This window comes from Aquarana catesbeiana, linkage group LG01 (genome assembly GCF_042186555.1).
Source record: "Aquarana catesbeiana isolate 2022-GZ linkage group LG01, ASM4218655v1, whole genome shotgun sequence".
In the NCBI taxonomy this organism is placed as follows: domain Eukaryota; kingdom Metazoa; phylum Chordata; class Amphibia; order Anura; family Ranidae; genus Aquarana; species Aquarana catesbeiana.
Genome location: NC_133324.1, coordinates 36,151,143 through 36,174,559, shown reverse-complemented (window position 1 = coordinate 36,174,559; position 23,417 = coordinate 36,151,143). Strand labels below are relative to the sequence as shown.

Sequence of the window (23,417 nt, the reverse complement as noted above, 5' to 3'; positions counted from 1 at the left end):
TGTCCTGCTGGAAGGTGAACCCCCATCCCAGTCTCAAGTCTTTTGCAGACTCTAACAGGTTTTCTTCTAGGATTGTCCTGTATTTGGCTCCATCCATCTTCCCATCAACTCTGGCCAGCTTCCCTGTCCCTGCTGAAGAAAAATATCTCCACAACATGATGCTGTCACCACCATGTTTCACGGTGGGGATGGTGTGTTCAGGGTGATGTGCAGTGTTAGTTTTCCGACACACATAGCATTTTGCTTTTAGGTCAAAAGTTCAATTTTGGTCTCATCTGATCAGAGCACCTTTTTCCACATGTTTGCTGTGTCCACCACATGGCTTCTCGCAAACTGCAAACAGGACTTCTTATGGCTTTTTTTCAGCAATGGCTTTCTTCTTGCCACTCTTCCATAAAGGCCAGATTTGTGGAGAGCACAACTAATAGTTGTCCTGTGGACAGATTCACCCACCTGAGCTGTGGATCTCTGCAGCTCTTCCAAAGTTGCCATGGGCCACTTGGCTGCTTCTTTGATTAATGCTCTCCTTGCCCGGCCTTTAGGTGGATGGCCATGTCTTGGTAGATTTACAGTTGTAAAAGAAAAAATAAAAAAGTCCAAGAATCCACTCTCACCAGTGACCGTATTAATAAATGAAGTATCAGCCGATTCATCGGTGATAGACGGGATACCTGCCCAAAAAGCAAAAAACACTATATGAAAAAACAAAAGAAAGGGACAAGAAAGTCCCAAGAAAGCAAAATTGAAGGGAAGGATCAACCATGGCTTATGATACAAAAATACAAAATAGGCTTTATTGAAACGTAGGGGGAGGGATTACATATACAACAATTCTAGTATATGCAAGGAAAAATTACATCCTAATACACACAATATATCTCACTAAATTAAACCAATACTTAAAACAATACTTAATGAATAAAATATGCAGAGCGCTCCTGCAGTCAAAGAAGCATATTGTCTCCTATTTAAAGTGGTGGGCCTCCCTGAGAAAAAAAATTCACCAAAAATCCTAAATAAAAATGTGAAAAAAAATTTGAAAAAAAAAAAAAGTAAACTTACCTAAACCCTTGTTGCTAGGCAGTCTTCCTAATCTTCCTCTTCCTTTTCCGCAGCATGTTCTGCTCCTCGGTGAGCGGCCCCGTGGTGTTCTGGGAACTGTGTGTGTTCCCAGAACACCACGGGGCCATTCACAGAGGCTCGCGCATGTGCAGTAGGAAACTGGCAAGGCTCCACTGCCTGTTTCCCTTACCTAGGATGGTGGTGCCAGGACCTGAGAGCCGAGGGACAGGCCGGCCTCGGGCTACCCACATCGTGGGCACCCAGGACAGGTAAGTCTACTTATTTAAAGTCAGCAGCTACAGTGTTTGTAGCTGCTGACATTTATTTTTTTTTTTTTTACGGCCGGAATCCCGCTTTAACCCAGAGAAAGGTGGTAATGTAATACAGCCTATAGTCTGCTAATTGATAATGTAAACTCACATATAGTCATATAATGATAAATATTAGAGCATAGAAATACAATGAAGTGGCAGAGTGTGTCCTTATCTGGGATAATCATCATGAAACCAAATCAAACAATATATTCAGGCTCTGTTTGAGAAGACCTTAGCAAGCTATTGTAAAGTCTCAGTGCACTAAGCATAACAATTAGCCAGCTGGCTAACGTTGAAGAACTGCGTTCCAGTTATTGAATACATCCAAATCATGAACAGGCGTCACAGTGTCTAGTTCCTTATGCAGTATAAGAAGGCAAGCTTCACAACATGAACAAAATCTGTGTCCTAACCGGAGAAAATGTAGTAATTACTCACTTCACTAAAAAATGTCAGTCAGACCTCCATGGGGGAAATAGAGAGCAGCGGTAAAGAAAGACACTGTAAGAGACTTCCTAGCTGGGCTCTCACCACTTCAGCCGCTGAAATTCTTCCAAGTCTCTGCAGACTTTCTGCTTGGCGTGGAGCAGCTCTAAGGCGGCTATAGGCGACACTCAGCATGTGGCCACAACGCGCCGCTGCACTCTGTGATGGACGCCCCAGGAGAAAGTTCCACGTGATATGGAGTCACGTGATCAGTCAGGTCTGTTCAGGGGGAAATCCAAGAATGCTGAGTTCAGTTGCTTTTGTGGAAGTAGGCTGTGAAAAACGTTACTACGTACAGGTCATAGGGAAATACTTCCCTTACATTACTGAGTTGGAGGGCATGCTCAAAGCTTGCTGTCGGACCCTGCAAAGGCTGTGTTAACGCTTCGTGCACCTCCGCGCACTTCTTCAGAACAATTTGGCGTGGAATAAAGTCTTACTTTAAATAAGAAACAGTGTCCAATCAAATCAATCCGTGCCAAATAGCTATCTTGTGCCATCTTGTGGTCACATTAAATAATGCAGTCATTTAAAAAGAAAAGGTGCCTGTTATATACTCAGTAGATCACTCTTTATAGGAAAAGAAGGGGAAAAAAAGTTTTTCCCATTTTATTTTACCTCGAATCATGAGTACAATAAACATAGCAAAACATCTCCTCATATGATAGGATGGCCTTCGTAGACTCAGTCTAACACCCAACCTTATTCCTGGTCAACAGTCCAGGTAGTGGTCCCAAATGGTCCCGGGGAGAATAGGTGAAAAACAAGGAAGGGGGAGGGGGGAGGGGGGGAGGAGGGGGAATGAAGGAGGAGGGAGAGGGGGGAGAAAGGGAAATGGGTGGGGGAAGGGAAAGCGGGGGAGGGGAAAAGGAAGGGGAAAGGGAGGGGAATAGGGAGGGGAGAGGAGGGGGGAGGGAAAGGAAGAGAAAAATCTGAGGGAAAAGAAGGGAAAGGGTAAGAAGGAAGGGGAAGGAATATAGGAGAGGGGATTTAGGAGAGGGGGATTAAGGAGGATAAAAAAAGTAAAAAAGAACAGAACAGATAACGGGGGCAGGGGCAAAATAACAGGGCTATTGATCTGGTAAAATGTACTATAGTGAAAGTTTTTTTTGGTTCAAGAAAGACACTCAGGCTCAGTTCATGATTCAAGCCCTTCGGTTGAAGAGTCCTGAGCCTGAAAATCCGGAGTTTTTCTCTTTGCACAAGAGTACCCTATCAAAATTGCCCCTACAGTCTGACAGGGAAAGGGAAAAGAAGCCCTTCACCGTAAGGCCTGAGGTTTTACCCTGGTGGAAATCCAGCTCCTCCAGAGTTGCCATGGGCCACTTGGCTGCTTCTTTGATTAATGCTCTCCTTGCCCGGCCTGTCAGTTTAGGTGGATGACCATGTCTTGGTAGGTTTACAGTTGTGCCATACTCTTTCCATTTTCTGATGATGGATTGAACAGTGGTCTGTGAGATGTTCAAAGCTTGTGATATTTTTTGATAACCTAACCCTGCTTTAAACTTCTCCACAACTTTATCCCTGACCTGTCTGATGTGTTCCTTGGCATTCATGGTGCTGTTTGTTCATTAAGGTTCTCTAACAAATATCTGAGGGCTTCACAGAACAGCTGTATTTATACTGAGATTAAATTACACACAGGTGGATTCTATTTGGTTTCATTGGTTCCACTAGATTTTAGTTAGGGGTATCAGAGTAAAGGAGGCTGAATACAAATGCACGCAACACTTTTCAGTTATTTATTTGTAAAAAAATTTGAAAACCATTTATCATTCTCCTTTTACTTCAGAATTATGTGCCACTTTGTGTTGGTCTATCACATAAAATCCCAATAAAATACATTTACACTTTTAGTTGTAACATGACAAAATGTGTAAGGCACTGCATATAAATAAAAAAAAACATTTAATAATTTCTATGATTTAAATTTTGATAAGTACTACTTTTTTATTAGAACAGAATATGAGGAAGAGACCTTGGTCCATCATTTATAAATTGCATTTCTCATTTTTTCATTGTCTGAATAATAACATCACATTAAAATATTTTCCAACATGTCAACCAGCTCAGTTACCGAGTCACCGACACTCGTCTGAGAGATGGAAAACTGTATCCAACTTTATTCCACATGACACCAGACGATCGGATACGTTATGCAGCTATTATAACATTTTTGCAGTATTTTGGGTGGAACTGGGTTGGAATAATGCTATCAAATGATGGCAGCAGTGATGAGGAGTCCAAAGAACTGAGTAAAATATTGAGCCAACATGGAATCTGCGTAGATTATATAATTAAACTGACACTAGATATTGTACATATCACTGAAGGATTGATGATTATTAGTAAATCAAAAGCTAAAGTTGTCATAGCGTGTGAAACTTTCACATCGCACTTTTATTACTTTTCTCACCTCATGCCCTCTACTTTAGAAAATATTACATTTATTTTCCCACCTTCATGGAGTAAGATAAGTAGTAAAAAATTTGAGGACTTAACAGCAATCAACTGCAGCTTTGTATTTCTGTGGGCGCAAAAAATATATGTACAATCCAGTAATCCTGAATATGGTGTCAGCTTGTCTTCTTGCCTTATTGACCCAATACTGGAAGATATTTGGATTAGTTTGTTTTCATGCCTTTCCCCTCACCCACGGAAAAATGACTTTTTTCATATGTTATATAACATTTCTGCAAAACCCTGTAGAGGTGTAAAATATTGGAAGGCATTTGAAGATTATACAACTCTGCCTTTCTATGCATACAGAGCTGTATATGTTCTGGCCAGTGCTCTACACTGGATGTACATGAAGAAAAATAAATCTGAACAAAATGGATTCCAGCACAGAGTAAGTTGGATAATAAGTGTTTATATTACGATGATCCTATCCTATATTATATAATAATTATGTGATTGGACAGCTATCTCCACCCTCCATCTAATTTCATAGGCAATCAGGTGAACATCAGGTTTTAAATATAGATAAATAAATGGTTGTTTCTATTTTTTTTTTAATGGTGGGAAGGATTGATGGTATTTTACGAATTGCTTTGTTTATGCCATATTAAGAGACACATTCAAAGAGTTCATATTCCTACTTCACAAATTTTATCTGTGTTGTATATATTTATATGTAGTTATAGTCTGTATACTTATATCATATATACAGTATCTTACAAAAGTGAGTACCCCCTTTACATGTTTGTAAATATTTTATTATATCTTTTCAACACTGAAGAAATGACACTTTGCTACAATGTAAAGTAGTGACTGTACAGATGTATAACAGTGTAAATTTGCTGTCCCCTCAAAATAACTCAACACACAGCCATTAATGTCTAAACCATTGGCAACCAAAGTAAGTACACCCCTAAGTGAAAATGTCCAAATTGGGCCTAAAGTGTCAATATTTTGTGTGCCCACCATTATTTTCCAGCACTGCCTTAACCCTCTTGGGCATGGAGTTCACCAGAGCTTCACAGGTTGCCACTGGAGTCCTCTTCCACTCCTCCATGACAACATCACAAAGCTGGTGAATGTTGGAGACCTTGCGCTCCTCCACCTTCCGTTTGAGGATGCCCCTCAAATGCTCAATAGGGTTTAGGTCTGGAGACATTCTTGGCCAGTCCATCACCTTTACCCTCAGCTTCTTTAGCAATTCATCTTGGAGGTGTGTTTGGGGACATTATCATGTTTGAATTCTGCCCTGCAGCCCAGTCTCCCAGTCTCCAATGCTCTGCTTCAGTATGTCACAGTACATATATGTGTGCCCACTGCACTAATAAAAAACATCTGTTTGTGCTGCCACTTAATATTCAATAAATATGTAAATGAGATGAAACAAATGTCAATTTAAAAAAAGAGACAAATAATTCCACAGTAGCACACTAAATCAATCTACAAATCTCCTAAATATTAGCATTGTGAAATGATCAACATAAAACACCCATACATAATGAAAAGTGTCAATATGGCATATCCAAAAATATATATATGCTCCAACGTATGCAAATCAATAATGTAATACAGTCCAACTTAAAGTGATGAAAAGATAGTGAAACTAAATCCTTCACCAAAGTAATGTGTTCAAATTCCACTCCCTTAAGAATAAATCTCACCAGATGCTGTTGTCATTCACTCTCATGTTTGGCAAATATTGCCTTATTAGATGTTATTGAAGAGCCGCTTATACATGCCAATCTCCATCCAGGTTAATAAAGACACTCTCCACATGTGGGGATAGAAATTAAGACAGAGCCTCCAATAGTGTAAAAACACCCTAAGGTAATCAGTTTATTAAAAGTAATAGCTAGAAATGCATAGAAACATAAGCATTCACAAATATATACTGTACATCATAAAAGATTCAAAATCACCTTGTTAAAATTCCAATCATTCCAGGTGACTTAGTGTTGCAATCTCCTCATAGCTTTGTACTTACCCACTTACCGTCCGGCTCCTGTACATATACATCGGCACTTTGAAGATGGATATCTCGGCAACGGCAGCAGCTGCTGCCACAACTGAGGTATCCATCTTTATAGGAGCCGGTTGTATGTTGGTCTCTGCGGCGGGTTCTCCTGCGCCCTCTGCCGCTTACCGGAGCCGTCGGTAGAGGCGGAAGCGATCAGGACCTGTCACTTCCTCGGTATGGAGACCAGTTTTTTTGAGGCTAAGATGGCCCCCACCCATCTCCATACCATAGGAGGGTGGAAGCGACGTCATAACGTCAGCTCCGCCCATTTGTCTTAAAGGCACTTTTTTTTTTTGTCATTTTTCAAACGACTTTTTTTTTTTTTTTTTGCATGTTAGTCCAAATATGAGATCTGAGGACTTTTTGACCCCAGATCTCATATTTAGGAGGACCTGTCATGCTTTTTTCTATTACAAGGGATGTTTACATTTCTTGTAATAGGAATAAAAAGTGATCCAATTTTTTTTTTTTTAAACAGTGAAAAAATAAATAAAATAAAGTAAATAAAGTAAAATAAATAAGAAAAAAAAAAATTTAAAGTGCCCTGTCCCGACCAGCTCGCGTGCAGAAGCGACCGCATACGCGTATGAAAACGGTGGTCAAACCACACATGTGAGGTGTCGTCGCGACCGGTAGAGCAAGAGCAATCATTCTAGTCTTAGACCTCCTCTGTAGCACAAAACATGCAACCTGTAGAATTTTTTAAACGTCGCCTATGGAGATTTTTAAGGGTAAAAGTTTGACGCCATTCCACGAGCCGGCGCAATTTTGAAGTGTGACATGTTGGGTATCAATTTACTTGGCGTAACATTATATTTCACAATATTAAAAAAATTGGGCTAACTTTACTGTTGTCTTATTTTTTATTCAAAAAAGTGAATTTTTTCCAAAAAAAGTGCGCTTATAAGACCGCTGCACAAATACCGCTGCACAAGAAAAAAGTATTGCAATGACCGCCATTTTATTCTCTAGTGTGTTAGAAAAAAAAAATATATAATGTTAGGCCTTCTAAGTAATTTTCTAGCAAAAAAAACTGTTTTAAGTGGTTAAAGTACACGTGGAGTCACCGTCTCAGCGTTACCGTGTAGACCTGATGTGTTTTGTCACTTCAGACTTCATCACAGGGGTTGGCAACAAAGTTTAAGTACCCCCCTCCTCATCACTTTAAGTGAGAAAATTTGGTGGATTTTTAAGTCAATGGACATGGACCACCACAATATTGTCCATCTGTCCAATGAACCCGCCTTCTGCCAGTTAAAATTGTAATTATAAATTATAAATGATAAAATATTCACAACCAGCTGCATGGTTAACAGCGGCATGCACATTACTGTGTCACACCATACTCCACCAATATAACACACTACTCATGTGGGAATGAAAATGGACTGACCTGATCGTTCAACTGTTCCATTAACACCACATTGACTAAGAGAGTTTGAAATAACCATTAAATCCTGCAAGAGGAGACTAATAGTCTCTCCAATTCTAAAATCTGCAGCACGCAATATATAAATTAAATAATGGTAAATACCAAATCTCAGATTAATTGCCACCAATTTTTTTTTTTATTTAAAGATATGACACAGATACAAATATAACGATAGCTTCGCATTGCATTTAAACTGTAATGAACACGTCAAGTATAACAGTCAGAAACTTAACAGGTAAATGTGAGTGAAGGTCATTATTCAGTTAGACTGAGATACCACTCGCTGAAGTCTAATATAATGTAAACTTAAACATCTGTGCCCATCACTTTTTATGTCTTTTTTATAGAAAGAGAAAAATAGTAAAGTTAGAGAGAGAAGACTGAGGAGAGAGAAAAAGAAAGAGAGATAGAAGGATAAAAAAAAAAAAAAAAAGAAAGAAAAAAAAAAAATTAAAAATTAAACAAACAACACTCCTGGGAGGGGGGGGGGAGGGGAGAGACGGTTGCCCCCGGGGAGCCAAATTCGGTAATGCTGAACTGTCGATGGGAATCCTAGATGATGGATCCTGACAGGTATTGGTGGAATTCGTCGGAGAAACGAAAAAGGTTCCAATGAAACCATCTGGACTTATGTTCCTCTGACTTGTCCCGCAACGCAGAGGTCAGATCCTCCATCTGCTCAATGTCCCTCACCCTCGCGAACCATTGGGCCACCGTTGGTGCAGACTGTTGCTTCCAAAGAGGTGGAATGCTAGCCTGGGCCGCGTTAAGGAGATGCTTGAGGAGGGATTTGTGGTAACATTTCTTTGACAGGGGAGTAAGGTTAAGAAGAACCGCAGCTGGATTATCCTGAAGGGAGATATCCGTGAGTTTCTGTACGAGCTTAAGCACCGGCTGCCAAAAAGTTTTGAGCACAGGGCAGTCCCAGAAAATATGTAATAGAGTGCCTGGATGTAGGTTGCAGCGCCAGCAGCGGTCAGATTGTAGAGGAAATATCTTAGCTAGCACTGAAGGGGTCCTGTACCAGCGCGTCACTATTTTATATGCGGTCTCTTGATATTTGCTGCACATAGAGGATTTCTGTGCGAAAAAGAGTATGCGTTCTTTTTGGGGTTCTGTGAAGGTGACTTGCAAGTCTCTCTCCCATTTTGCTAAGAATGGGGGATCCTCTGTGGCGTGAAGGTCCAAGAGGGATTTATAGGAGGTTGATAAGGACCTCCGAATCGGTCCCTCACCCAAGCAGAGTTCCTCAAAAGAGTGGAGCTTTCTGACAAAGTGGGTTGGTTTGGGCAGTGAGCCAAGAAATTGGAATAGTTGGTTGATCCTCCAGTGGTCTAACCGGAGTGGAGCCAGACCTGAGAGCAGGTTCTCTGTAGTTGGCCAACCGGAGGACCGCAGGAGCGTAGAGGCCCTCATGAGTCCCTGTGGGGCTTGTGATTGAAAGCACGGTTCAGTGAGGCCAGGTAGAAAATCCGGATGACCAATAAGTGGCGTCAGTGGAGATGGAAAGTTTTTTAATGAGGCTAATCGGAAAAACCTCTTCAGTTCCATAAGAGTTGGTCCAATCAGTGGGTGAGTAGTCAAGTGGGTGGCAGGAGTTTTCCCAGCCTAAGGTAGTCCCGCCAGTGGGGCTCTGGCTGCCTCCTGCTCCAGCGATACTCAGAGCTTCAAATCACTGTGAAGGCACCAGTCCACGACCCTGGTCATATGTGCCAGAGCTGGATCTGGGAATCCGAGACCGCCTCTAATCTTTGGTCTTAATAGGAGTGTTCTGCCGAGACGTGGGTGTTTTCCACGGCAGATGAATCTAATGAATAATGAGCGAACGGCGTGAAAAAATGTTTGAGGTATCTTAATGGGCAGCGCCTGCAATAAGTACAGGAGTCTGGGCATTGCATTCATTTTAAGTATATTGCAGCGGCCGAACCAGGAAAGGGCCAGGGAGTTCCACCTCTCAAGATCAACAGTGAGCGTAGATAAAAGGGGCTGAAAGTTGAGGGTGACGATGTCTTGTAGTTTTGCAGAGATTATTGTTCCTAGATATTGTATTGAGCGGGCAGCCCATTTGAATGGAAAGAAGGGACGTAAGTTAGAAATGGTAGAATCTGACAAGGAAACATTTAAGGCCTCTGATTTTTGTAAGTTAACTTTAAAATTAGATAGGGTGCCATAACGCTTTAGCTCCTGTAACAAGGAGGGTAGAGAGGTGAGGGGCTTGGTAATGTAGAACAAAAGGTCGTCGGCATAAGCCGCAACTTTGTGTTGGCATTGATCTGATTGGATGCCTTTTATGGATTGATTACTTCTGATATGGTGTAGAAAAGGTTCTAGGGAGAGGACGAACAGCATTGGAGACAGGGGGCAGCCCTGTCTGGTGCCGTTCGAGATAGAGAAAGGGCTGGAGTCAAAGCCGTTTACCCAGACAGTCGCTGTGGGGTTCTCATAGATGGCCGAAATCCATGACAGGATGGAATCTGGCATACCCACGAATTTAAGTGTCTCCCGAAGGAAGGACCAGTCCACCCTGTCAAAAGCCTTCTCGGCATCTGTGGAAAGGAGCAGTAAGGGTATTCGGGAACGTTTCGCTTTTTCTATGATGTTCAGTGTCCGGGTGGTGTTGTCCCTGGCCTCTCTAGTTTGAATAAAACCGACTTGGTCTATTCCGACCAGACGTGGTAGTAAGGCATTCATCCGGGAGGCCAGGATTTTAGTGAATAGTTTCATATCACAGTTCAGAAGTGAAATGGGCCTATAACTGGCGCATAGTAGTGGGTCTTTATCCGGCTTAGGGATCACAGATATAGAGGCGCGCAGCATGTCTGCAGGGAGATTGTGTCCGTCTAACACAGAATTGAAGGCTGCAAGAAATAAAGGTGCCAAAGTGTCCAGGTATAATTTGTAATATGGGAGGGTAAAACCGTCCGGTCCAGGAGCCTTACCGGGCTGGGTGTCAGCTATTGCAAAAGCCGACCACATTTATCGCCGTATTCGTAAAAAGAACGCCGGGCCTTCAGTAGTACATGTTTCGCCTCGTACATGGAATGGTCTCGTATAGCTTCCCGAAGACGGACAAGTTCTGTCTCGGTAGCACTATCGGGCCGACTTTTATGTTGACGTTCCAAAGTGTGGAGTTGCGCCAAGAGGTCAGTCAAGGTTTTAGCACGACGTTGTTTGGCCGCATGACCCTGTTTGATTAGTATGCCTCTAATGATGCACTTATGCGCTGACCATACAATGGCTGGGTTGTCTACCGAATCTTTATTGACAGAAAGGTATGACTTGAGTTCCCGAGGGACGTCAGCGGCAATCTCAGGGTTTTTTTAGGAGCGTCTGGTTAAGTCGCCACGTGGATGTCCTGGGGGATGCTTGTGAAATAGACATCTCCAACAGAATTGGAGCGTGATCGGAAAGAGCTATGTGACCTATATCCGTCTTGGTGACCATGGGGATGGCTGAGTGTTTTAAGAAAAAAAGGTCGATTCTGGAGTAAGACCCATGAATGGTGGAATAGAAGGTGTAGTCCCGTTCTTGAGGGTGCACTATTCCCCAGATGTTGATTAGTTGGTGTGAGTGTAAAAGATCTTTTAGGCGAAGTCTGGTTCCCCTAGGGAGGGAAGACAGGTTCGAGGAGGAGTCTTTATGAGGGTCCAATGTTAGGTTGAAATCCCCACCTAAGACAAGTGTTCCCTCAAGGAAGGAGTCGAGAGTGGATAAGAAAGCCTCAAGGGTGGGGAGAGGATTTGAATTCGGAAGGTAGATGTTCGCGAGAGTGAAGGTCTGAGAACAAATTTTTCCTTTTATGAGGAGGAACCTACCCTCCCGATCACGGAACTCCTCGAGGAATTGCCATTGGAGGAACTTAGAAATAAAGTATACTTGTCCCTTTAGATTTAGAGGACAAAGACGGACTGTGATAGGCCATTGGGAAGTGTTTGTTAATTAGTTTAGGTATCCTGTCTGTTCTAAAGTGAGCCTCTTGGAGGAATGCAATATGCGCTCTTTGTCTCCAGAGCTCGGCGAGACAGCTAGTACGCTTCTCTGGGGAATTCAGCCCCTTTATGTTCCATGAGAGGATCTTGACAGTCATGTTGTCTAAGTCTAGGTCAACTTGCGTTGACTCCCGGAGTGCACAGGGAGGGGAGGAGGGGAGGGAAATGGGTGAAGGGAGATGGGAGGGAGAAAAAAAAAGGGAAAAGATTGACAAGAGAAAGAAGAAGAAAGATAAGAAGAGAAGAGATCTAGTAGTCAAAAATGTGTACTCCGCAGACAGAAACTACTGCCACCTGGGCAGAGTGTGCCTAGTGCGGGGAGTAGTAAGGCACAGCTGAGTTCCGGGCCCCGGCCATATGGGCCCCCGCAGCCTTTGTGGTCATGCCATTAAGGCACCATTATTGTTACCCGGCCGGGAAAAAAAAAAAAAAAATTGAATAAAAAAAATGGAAAAAAGTTGGTGAAGACGGATTAACAGGCTGTAATCACAAAGTATTTGCCTTACAAGCAAGTCTTAAACTAGGACAGCACCGGTCCCGTGTCCCAACCCCGAAGCTGCACGGTGCCCAAATCTAGGCACCGGGACCACCCCGAGGCAGGGCCACGGCATCCCAGCGGTACCCAAAAAACTGTAACCATAATGTACAACCTGTAAAAAAGGCAAGGTGTTAGTTGAAGAAACAGTTACCTACTCATATTTGCACAAAAAAAAAAAAAATAAGGGAAGAAAACCCCTCGTTAGAACATAGATATCCCTAGTTATATACATATTTATATGCTCATCATCATAGGGAATATGAATACGTATAGTCTCTATGGCAAATAATACGATGTTATGTCTACGGTTCCATTATCAGGCAGTCAAAGTCACCTCATTAATCCAACACTCCGGGCCTGGGCGTGATCAAAAAAACAAAAAAAACAAAACACCCACCCTCAATATACATCTACTCGGCAGTGTAGTCCGCCCCTAAAAAAAAAAAAGGAGAGAAATTGCTCTTGCGTGTAGGCTAGGAACCATTGCTCCAGTTGTACTTTCAGAGCACACCAGTGTGAAGGCATTGGGTCAAAGTTGAAGGTACCAAGCGTAGTACTGGGTTTGTCGCATTAGAAACAAGCCAACTATTATGTGGGATGATCAGTGCGTAGGGGAGGCCTATTTTCATTCTTGGACCAGTGTGTGCTGAATGTCAAGCTGGAAGGCCTCTAGTTTGCAGGCCTTACACATAATGTTCCTGGCATGTCACCCGTAAGCAACAGAGAGGTAATTTAAACTCAAAGTTCAACCTGAGAAACAAGAAATAGGGCAAAACTGATCTGGGTGCATGTCAGCAATTTGTGTGTGTAGGTTCAGCTCACCACTTCTGCATTCAGGGGTTGTGAGCGAGAGTTTCTAACGTGGGAGTGGTTCCCACGGCCACGGCGACTGTAGTGGGCCCTTTATGGTCTACCCGGGAGAGCTTGGTGCATCGGATCTTTGGCAATAACTGTCAGCAGCCAATTGGGCACTGGGAACGGTTCCATGTCGGCAAAGGAGAACAGGTCTGGGAGCTCCGAAGGGTGACGCAAAGAGAAGGTATCTGGACCCTTACGAACTATGAGGTGAAATGGGTGCCCCCACTTGTACGTCAGACTTTTCTCCCCAAGACCATCCAGGAGAGGTTTGAGCGATCGTCCCATAAGGAGGATTTTTCTGGAAATATCTGGTAGAAGGTGGACAGCTTTGCCATCAAATTCCAGGACTCCCACCCTCCAAGCCTGCTGTAATATATCCTCTTTGAGGCTGAAGGAGTGTAAACAGCATAGGACGTATCTTGGTCTGTCAGATGTATCCGATCGAGGGCCCAGGGTCCTATGAACTCTTTCAATGATGATCTCAGAGTCTGGCGGGCGGTCTAGGTAACGGTTAAAGACATTAACCACTGATGAGCGCAATTCTGAGTTTGGAACACTTTCAGGCAACCCCCTCAGTCTGATGTTCTGCCTGCGGCTGTGATTTTCCAGGTCGTCCTGAAGTAGATGTAGCTGTATGATTTGGTCAGTAAGTTCGGATTGGGATGTCTGCAGGGTTTGCACAGATTGTGACACAATGACCTGTTCCTGTTCTACTACAGTGACACGGGAGTCCAGCACCACTGCATCCTGTCTGATAGATTGTATTTCGCCCTTCAAGGCTGTCTCCATCCTCTGAACAATTGATTCTAGGTCAGTTCTTGTGGGTAGCTGCTGCAAGAAATCCCACAGTCTTTGTTCAGAGGAGGCATGGAGAGGGAGACCCTGTGCTTGCTGTGTACAATATAGTGTACTCACTGCGTTCTGGTGCATGGTTAGTTGCCTCTGTTCCTCCATGTCTCCTGGGCTGAAACTCAGAGCGCTGGATGGGATAGGAGCTTTGGGTGAAGCTGGGAGCGCTGGGCTGTGCAGGGTGTCTTCTCTGTCTAAAGTAACCAAAGAAATCAAAAATAATATTGCATCAGTCCCAAAAAAATGATGTTTTATGATTTTGTACCTCGGCCTCTGTTGTTGTCTATGGGCCATTGTACCTTTATCATACCTGGTCTCTGTTGTGGGCCACGAGCCAGTGTAATTCTTTTATCGCAAAACTTTTATTAAAGTTTTTGGAAGCAGTTTTACGCTATGTGGAGTTTCTTCTCTGATTTCTTCACCTGAGGATTTGTATGGTGAATTGAGCATTGAAGTGTGGGAGGCCGTTCTGTGGAGATCTTCACATTCCAGCGTCTCTACTAACGGATGAAGCAGCATTTCAACCACCACCGTTCGTTTTGCCACAAGCTCAATCTGACTCCGAAGCCGCTGGCTGGTAAGTCCACCATCTTTGGTAAGAGTATTTTTTACATACCTATATCTACAGTTAGAGTTTTACCATCTGAATACAAGGGATCCATCCTGGCTGTCCGAAGGAAGCCCCAGTGGCCAAGTTTCTAAGTGTACCTTTATAGGACTAGCATTTGGACCCACACCTGATTTTAATTGAGTTCGTGTATGGACATTGTTTATATATATATTTGCACTTACATTAAGATAAGTTCTTCTGTTCGTGTACATATTGATTTAATACACACGCACCTGTATGGTACCCGTTATGAGCAGGCAAACACGTTTGCAGAATTGCCCATCAGCACAATAGATGTTGATTCACAAATTTCAGGGTTATACACACCTGATCTAATTTAAGCACCATGTTTTCTTTTTTCTTTCTCACGTTTGAATAGCACATTCACTAAACCCCACATAGATATCCCTTTAGGGGCAACACAACCAACTTCCCATCTGGTTGTTCCCTATCGGATCTTATTCATAATATATACTTGATATATGGGAATATAAGGGTGACTACCTTGTTAATTTATTTTCTTCCCATTAATTTCTTATATATAGGATTTGAGAAAATCCCACTTTATTAAATACCTCACTGGGCTAGATTTGGCCCCCAGATTGTTATTCTGGTGGGTCCTGCCCAATAAGGAACAAGTCGATTTTAGCGCCACACTTTATTCTTTATGTCTTCTCTGTCTGGTGATGCTGCCAGAGATCTAGGAAGGCAAGGCGAACGATCACTGGGTGGTCAGAAGGGCAGCATGGTGTGATCATCTGCCGTCTGTGGAGGGGGATCAGCAACGCTGGAGACTTCTGCTGTGCCCTGTGCTGTGTGGCGGATCGGTGCCATCTTTGCAGCCGTTGGTGTGGAAGCCGCCGGCTGCAGTGAACGTAAATAGCGGTCCATGCCGGCTCCGGAGCGGGTGTGTGGCGATCGGGTTCCTCGAGTGTCTGAGGAGGCAGGGAGGAGCCGTTAAATGCCGGTAATGTGTGGTAATGTGCTGCGGGATAACCACTGGCCAGGAGCCCTGTAAGGATGCGTCCTCACGCCGCCATGCCTAGGCCACGCCCCCCCGCCACTACCAATTTAACGTTTGGAGGAGTGATACTGTTGCTTTTACAAACTTAATTATAATTTTATTTTATAGTCTATATAAAATATCCCTAAATCATATATACTGTATATATAATCATTATCTCATCTCCAAAAATAAAGAATAAAAACTAAAATAAGTTATATCCTCAAAAAATTCCCCAAATATTCAGTTAGAACCTGATAAGTATTAACCATTAATAATCACTAATGAAGCAGGTAATGTACAGTTTGATGTTTAACCCCTCAGGGCTCATCGTCTGTATGAAATGAATCCACTTTGTTTGCCTTCTGGAGAGGTCTCTAACGCTATTAGAGCGTCTCCATGCAGGGAGGACTCTATCACCACCCCAAAATTGGAGAGAAGAGGGGTCTTTTGCATGATAACACTTGTAGTGTTCAGAGACACTATGATATGTATATCCTTTTAATATATTGGTTATGTGTTCACTTACTCTTATTTTCAGAGTTCAGAGTTCTTTGTTCAATATACATCAGTCTGCATGGGCAGACTAGTGCATGTATGACATGAGTAGTTTTACATGTTATGAGTAGGGATGAGCCGAACACCCCCGGTTCGCCGGTTCGGTTCGCACCAGAACCTGCGAACGGACCGAAAATTTGCACGCACGTTAGAACCCCATTGACGTCTATGGGACTCGAACGTTCAAAATCAAAAGTGCTAATTTTAAAGGCTAATTTGCATGGTATTGTCCTAAAAAGGGTTTGGGGACCCGGGTCCTGCCCCAGGGGACATGTATCAATGAAAAAAAATGTTTAAAAACGGCCGTTTTTTCGGGAGCAGTGATTTTAATGATGCTTAAAGTAAAAAAAAAAAGTGAAATATTCCTTTAAATATCGTACCTGGGGGGTATCTTAAAAAAGGAAACAGCAGTATACAGGCTCTGTACTCTGAACAGCAGTATACAGGTGGTGCAAACAAGACAGGGTCTGTTTGTTGTTAAGTAGAATCTGTTTGTAATTTTGAACTGGTACATTTTTAACGTGTTTAGCTCCAGCCAAAAAATCTATTTTAAGCTTTTTGGAAAACATAGGGAAGGGTTATCACCCTTGTGACATTTGATTTGCTGTCTGTGCTCCTGTTCAGAAGATTTCACCTCACTTTTTGTCCCAATGACAAATGTTTTTTTTTAAATTTGGGGTTTTTTGTGAAACAAAGATTGGTGATAAAGCATCAGTGGAAAGGAGAAATGTTTTTCCCATATTAACCCTTACAGGAGAGAATTTCCCTTCCTAGGGGTAGATTTCCTCTCACTTCCTGTTGTCTCCTTCCGTTTGCAAGTAGGAGTCCTTTGTAAGTTGGATGTTTGAAAATAGGGGCCTGCCCTATATAATCAGCAGAAATTTGGGCCTTAGGTGTTGTTGTGGCCACAACACTGTAAGCCCTCACAGGGCCCTGCTGTGAAATATTAGATCAAGAATTGTAATTACATGCCCCTGTTGAACAGGGGCAGAAAAATTGGCCTTTGGTGGTGGTGGTGGTGCTGGTGCCACAACACTGTAAGATCTCACTCGCGTTTGGTGGACGCAGAAACGGGCCCTGCTGTGAAATATTAGATCAAGAATTGTAATTACATGCCCCTGTTGAACAGGGGCTGAAAAATTGGGCCTTAGGCACTAGTGCCACAACACTGCAACCCCTCACAGATACTCTAGTTGGAACGCAGGAACGAGCCCTGCTGCAAAGTATTGCATCAAAAATTGTAATTACGCGCCCCTGTTAAACAGGGGCTGAAAAATTGGGCCTTAGGCACTGGTGGCGGCGCCCAGAACCAAAAATGTTCTTACAAGCTTAAACCAAAAAATATAAATAAACATGCCTGCGCTGAAAAAACAGATATATCCCAATAGTTGGGAGGTGCATATATAGTGTAAAACTATACTACAAAATTTAAAAAAAAAAAGTAAATCCCAAGTCCATGCCTGCTGGACCATGAGTCAGCGGTAATATGCAACTTACCGTTGACCGCCATGTCCAGCGAGGCCAAGACATTGCCTTTCACATGCCGGTAGAGAGCCGGAATCGCCTTCCATGAGAAAAAGTGGCATTTGGGTACCTGATACTGAGGAACCGCACATTCCACAAACTCACGGAAGGGGGCAGAGTCTACCAACTGAAAAGGCAGCAGTTGAAGTGCTAGCAATTTTGCCAAGCTAGCATTCAACCGCTGGGCATGTGGATGGCTGGGAGCAAACTTCTTTCAGCGGTGCAGCAGCTGGGGCAGGGAAATTTGCCTGGTACAATCTGATGTCGGTGTACTGAAAGCAGATTGCCCACAAGTACTTGGCTGTGACACACCTAATTCTACACCTTCATTCCTCTCAGTGCAGGTCTCAGAGAGAACTGAAGGTATAGTGGGGTTGGAGATCTCAGCTGATGAGGAGCAAGGAGAGGTCCTCTCTGTTCTTTGGTGTGGGTCTTTTAGATACACTTGCCAACGAACTGCATGGCAGGTCAACATATGTCTGGTCAAGCTGGTGGTGCCCAAGCGGGAGATGTTTTGGCCACGCGAGATACGCTTGAGACATATGTCGCACTACACTAACTTGTAGTTTTAGCTGAACACTGTTCAGAGGACGCACTACACTAACTTGTAGCTTTAGCTGAACACTGTGCAGAGGTTGCACTACACTAACTCGTAGTTTTAGCTGAACACTGTTCAGAGGACGCACTACACTAACTTGTAGCTTTAGCTGAACACTGTGCAGAGGTCGCACTACACTAACTTGTAGTTTTAGCTGAACACTGTTCAGAGGACGCACTACACTAACTTGTAGCTTTAGCTGAACACTGCGCAGAGGTCACACTAAACTAACTTGTAGCTTTAGCTGAACACTGTTCAGAGAAGGCACTACACTAACTTGTAGCTTTAGCTGAACACTGTGCAGAGGTCGCACTACACTAACTTGTAGTTTTAGCTGAACACTGTGAGGAGGACTCACTACACCAACTTGTAGCTTTAGCTGAACATTGTGAGGAGGACGCACTACCCTAACTTGTAGCTTTAGCTGAACACTGTGTAGAGGTCACACTAAACTAACTTGTAGATTTAGCTGAACACTGTGAGGAGGACGCACTACACTAACTTGTAGTTTTAGCTGAACACTGTGCAGAGCTCGCAAAAAACTAACTTGTAGCTTATTTAGCTGCCTGCGGTAGTGATAGGATTAAGAAAACACCACCAGCCTTCCACAGGTAGCTTTAGGTGAACACTGTGCAGAGCTCGCAAAAAAATAACTTGTTGCTTATTTAGCTGCCTGCGGTAGTGATAGGATCAGGAAAACACCACCAACCTTCTACAGGTAGCTTTAGGTGAATACTGTGCAGAGCTCGCAAAAAACTAACTTGTAGCTTATTTAGCTGCCTGCGGTAGTGATAGGATCGGGAAAACACCACCAACCTTCTACAGGTAGCTTTAGGTGAACACTGTGCAGAGCTTGCACTACACTAACTTGTAGTTTTAGCTGAACACTGTTTAGAGGACGCACTACACTAACTTGTAGCTTTAGCTGAACACCGTGCAGAGGTCGCACTACACTAACTTGTAGTTTTAGCTGAACACTGTGAGGAGGATGCACTACACCAACTTTTAGCTTTAGCTGAACATTGTGAGGAGGACACACTACCCTAACTTGTAGTTTTAGCTGAACACTGTGAGGAGGATGCACTACACTAACTTGTAGCTTTAGCTGAACACTGTGCAGAGGTCGCACTACACTAACTTGTAGTTTTAGCTGAACACTGTTCAGAGGACGCACTACACTAACTTGTAGCTTTAGCTGAACACTGTGCAGAGGTCGCACTACACTAACTTGTAGTTTTAGCTGAACACTGTGAGGGGGACGCACTACACCAAATTGTAGCTTTAGCTGAACACTGTGAGGAGGACGCACTACCCTAACTTGTAGCTTTAGCTGAACACTGTGCAGAGGTCACACTAAACTAACTTGTAGCTTTAGCTGAACACTGTTCAGAGAATGCTCTACACTAACTTGTAGCTTTAGCTGAACACTGTGCAGAGGTCGCATAACACTAACTTGTAGTTTTAGCTGAACACTGTGAGGAGGACGCACTACACCAACTTGTAGCTTTAGCTGAACGCTGTGAGGAGGACGACGCACTACCTTAACTTGTAGTTTTAGCTAATCACTGTGAGGAGGACGCACTACACTAACTTGTAGCTTTAGCGAAACACTGTGAGGAGGATGCACTACACTAACTTGTAGCCTTAGCTGAACACTGTGCAGAGGTCGCACTACACTAACTTGTAGTTTTAGCTGAACACTGTTCAGAGGATGCACTACACTAACTTGTAGCTTTAACTGAACACTGTGCAGAGATCACACTAAACTAACTTGTAGCTTTAGCTAAACACTGTTCAGAGGTCGCACTACACTAACTTGTAGTTTTAGCTGAACACTGTGCAGAGGTCGCACTACACTAACTTGTAGTTTTAGCTGAACACTGTGAGGAGGACGCACTACACCAACTTGTAGCTTTAGCTGAACACTGTGAGGACGCACTACCCTTACTTGTAGCTTTAGCTGAACACTGTGCAGAGGTCACACTAAACTAACTTGTAGCTTTAACAGAACACTGTGAGGAGGACGCACTACACTAACTGTAAATAGTCTAGCTGCCTGACTGTGGTACGAATAGGATCAAAAGAACACCAGCAATTTTCTTCAGGTAGCTGTAAATACTGTAACAAGACAAGCCTGCCTGTCAGTAGGAAGATAACAGGAACGGATCTAGCTAAACTGAATACAGTGTATACATATATATATATATATATAACACCTGGGATGCATATATATACACAATACATAAGTACAATACACATAAGTGCAGCTAACTCACTGACTGTCCTGCCTAATCTAGCTAACATAAATGAAATGACACTGTCTCTCTCTCTCTAAGCACGCCGGAACACACTACACAGGGCCACCGTGCAGGCGGCCTTATATAGTGTGGGGTGTATTCTATACTCCCTGAGCCATAATTGGCCAAAGCCACCCTGGCTTTGGCCAGTTACAGCTCTCTCTACTGACGGCACTGTGATTGGCCAAGCATGCGGGTCATAGTGCATGCTTGGCCAATCATCAGCCAGCAATGCACACGAATTTGGCGCAAACGGCCCATATTGTTCACAATTCGGCGAACGGGCGAACAGACGATGTTCGAGTCGAACATGGGTTCGACTCGAACGCGAAGCTCATCCCTAGTTATGAGGTCAGTGATTTCATACTCTCTACCTGTAGGGTTTGAATAAATAGTGGATTGTTTCTGTACATTGTTTTTTGCAAACTGACATGCTCTACATTTCCTGCAGGCTATAAAACCCTTTCAACCCTGACAGAAAGATAGTTTGGACGGAGGATCTATAATGTTTTGAACTACATTGTCACCAAAATTAGGATGCCTCCTATAAATAAAGGAGGGTTTTTTGGGGATTACAGATTTTAATACCTTATCCTGAGAATATGCCAATGTCTGGAGAGTTTGCTCTCCATTTCCTTATACTGGCTTTTAAAATATCAGATAAAACGCCACTGCTTACTATCATCTTTATTATAATGGATCCTATTCTACAAGCATTGGTTCCTCAGGATGGCCAATGTCCTCTGGATCTCTTGATCTATCTGTACCTCTGAATATCCCTTCTGTATAAATTTTCTTTTTATGGTATTTGATTGTTCTAGAAACTCACTGTCAAAAGTGCAGTTCCTTCTGATGCGCATTAGCTGACCTTGTGGAATGTTGCGCAACCACATAGGATGATGGCCACTTCTGATTGATAGAAATAGTTATCTATCTGTACAGTGCCTTGCAAAAGTATTCACCCCCCCCCCCCTCTTGGCTTTTTACCTATTTTGTTACATTATAGCCTTTAGTTCAAGGTTTTTTTAATCTGAATAATATGTGATGGATCAGAACACAGTAGTCTAAGTTGGTGAAGTAAAATTAGGAAAATATATACATAAAACTATTTTTCAGAAATAAAATACTGATAATTGGCATGTGCGTATGTATTCACCCCCTTTGTTATGAAGCCCATAAAAAGCTCTGGTGCAACCAATTACCTTCAGAAGTCACATAATTAGTGAATTGATGTCCACCTGTGTGCAATCTAAGTGTCACATGATCTGTCATTATATATACACACCTTTTTGAAAGACCCCAGGGGCTGCAACACCTAAGCAAGAGGCACCACTAACAACACTGCCATGAAGACCAAGGAACTCTCCAAACAAGTATGAGACAATTTTGTTGAGAAGTACAAGTCAGGGTTAGGTTATAAAAAAATCAAAATCTTTGATGATCCCTAGGAGCACCATCAAATCTATCATAACCAAATGGAAAGAACATGGCACAACAGCAAACCTGCCAAGAGACGGCTGCACACCAAAACTCACGGACCGGGCAAGGAGGGCATTAATCAGAGAGGCAGCACAGAGACCTAAGGTAACCCTGGACGAGCTGCAGAGTTCCACAGCAGAGACTGGTGTATCTGTACATAGGACGACAATAAGCCGTACACTCGATAGAGTTGGGCTTTATGGCGGAGTATTCTTGAGCAAAACCTGTACCACTATGTGTGTGATTTGAGGCTAGGATGGAGGTTCACCTTCTAGCAGGACAATGACCCCAAACACACTGCTAAAGCAACACTTGAGTGGTTTAAGGGGAAACATGTAAATGTGTTGGAATGGCCTAGTCAAAGCCCAAATATCAATCTAATAGCACATCCAATAGCGCAAACCATCCAACTTGAAGGAGCTGGAGCAGTTTTGCAAGGAGGAATGGGCAAAAATCCCAGTGGTAAGATGTGGCAAGCTCATAGAGACGTATCCAAAGTGACTTGGAGCTGTGATAGCTGCAAAAGGTGGCTCTACAAAGTATTGACTTTAGGGGGGTGAATAGTTATGCACATTGAATTTTTCTGTTAGTTTGTCCTATTTGTTGTTTGCTTCACAATTAAAAAAAAAAATCTTCAAAGTTGTGGCCATGTTCTGTAAATTAAATGATGCAAATCCTCAAACGATTCATGTTAATTCCAGGTTTTGAGGCAATAAAACACGAAAACTGCCAAGGGGGTGAATACTTTTGCAAGGCACTGTAGTTATAAAATAAACTTTTGTGGCTAAAAAATAATCTTTCCTATAAATAGTCAGATCCAAGAAATTGATGGTACTATGATGGTTGTTTCACAACATCATTGTTGCTTAGTCATAGCTAAAATGCTTTATAACTATGACTAAGCAACAATGATGTTGTGAAATGTGTCAGCTGTTTGTCCTGCTTCTGTTGTCATATGAACGTTGACTATTCATTACAATAAAGGCTTTTATCAGGGTGCGGCTGTCCAGAATCCATTTCTTTAATATTGCTCGTGCTGAGCCTGCACCTGGCTTCCACTTTGAGGAGGGCATTTTCTTCAGTACACCACCTGGAGCGGTTAACCCTTTTGTTCTCTTGTCCAAGAAATTGATGGTACCGGTGCTGTACTGGTAGTCTAATTTAATATTGTTCTTATTATTGTTAAGATGCATAAACTGGTGAAGAGATTGTTCAGTGCCCTCCCAGATGAATAGCAAATCATCAGTGAACCTCCTTTAGAATTGTAATTCCAGTCTAGATTCATGAAAAAAAACGATTCTCCCACTCGGCAATAAAAATATTAGCAAGACTTATAAATTAAA

At 42.8% G+C, this 23,417-nt stretch overlaps 1 protein-coding gene across 1 annotated transcript in view; it reads left to right on the top strand.

Annotated features, from left to right (window-relative positions):
• Positions 1–2,948: 2,948 nt before the first annotated feature.
• LOC141140274 (vomeronasal type-2 receptor 116-like) overlaps positions 2,949–23,417 on the top strand; it is a 164,139-nt gene continuing 143,670 nt past the window's right edge. The window contains exons 1-2 of the mRNA XM_073627299.1: positions 2,949–3,128; positions 3,931–4,713. Of these exons, the coding sequence (XP_073483400.1) occupies positions 2,949–3,128; positions 3,931–4,713 (963 nt within the window). The remainder of the gene's footprint in view (positions 3,129–3,930; positions 4,714–23,417) is intronic.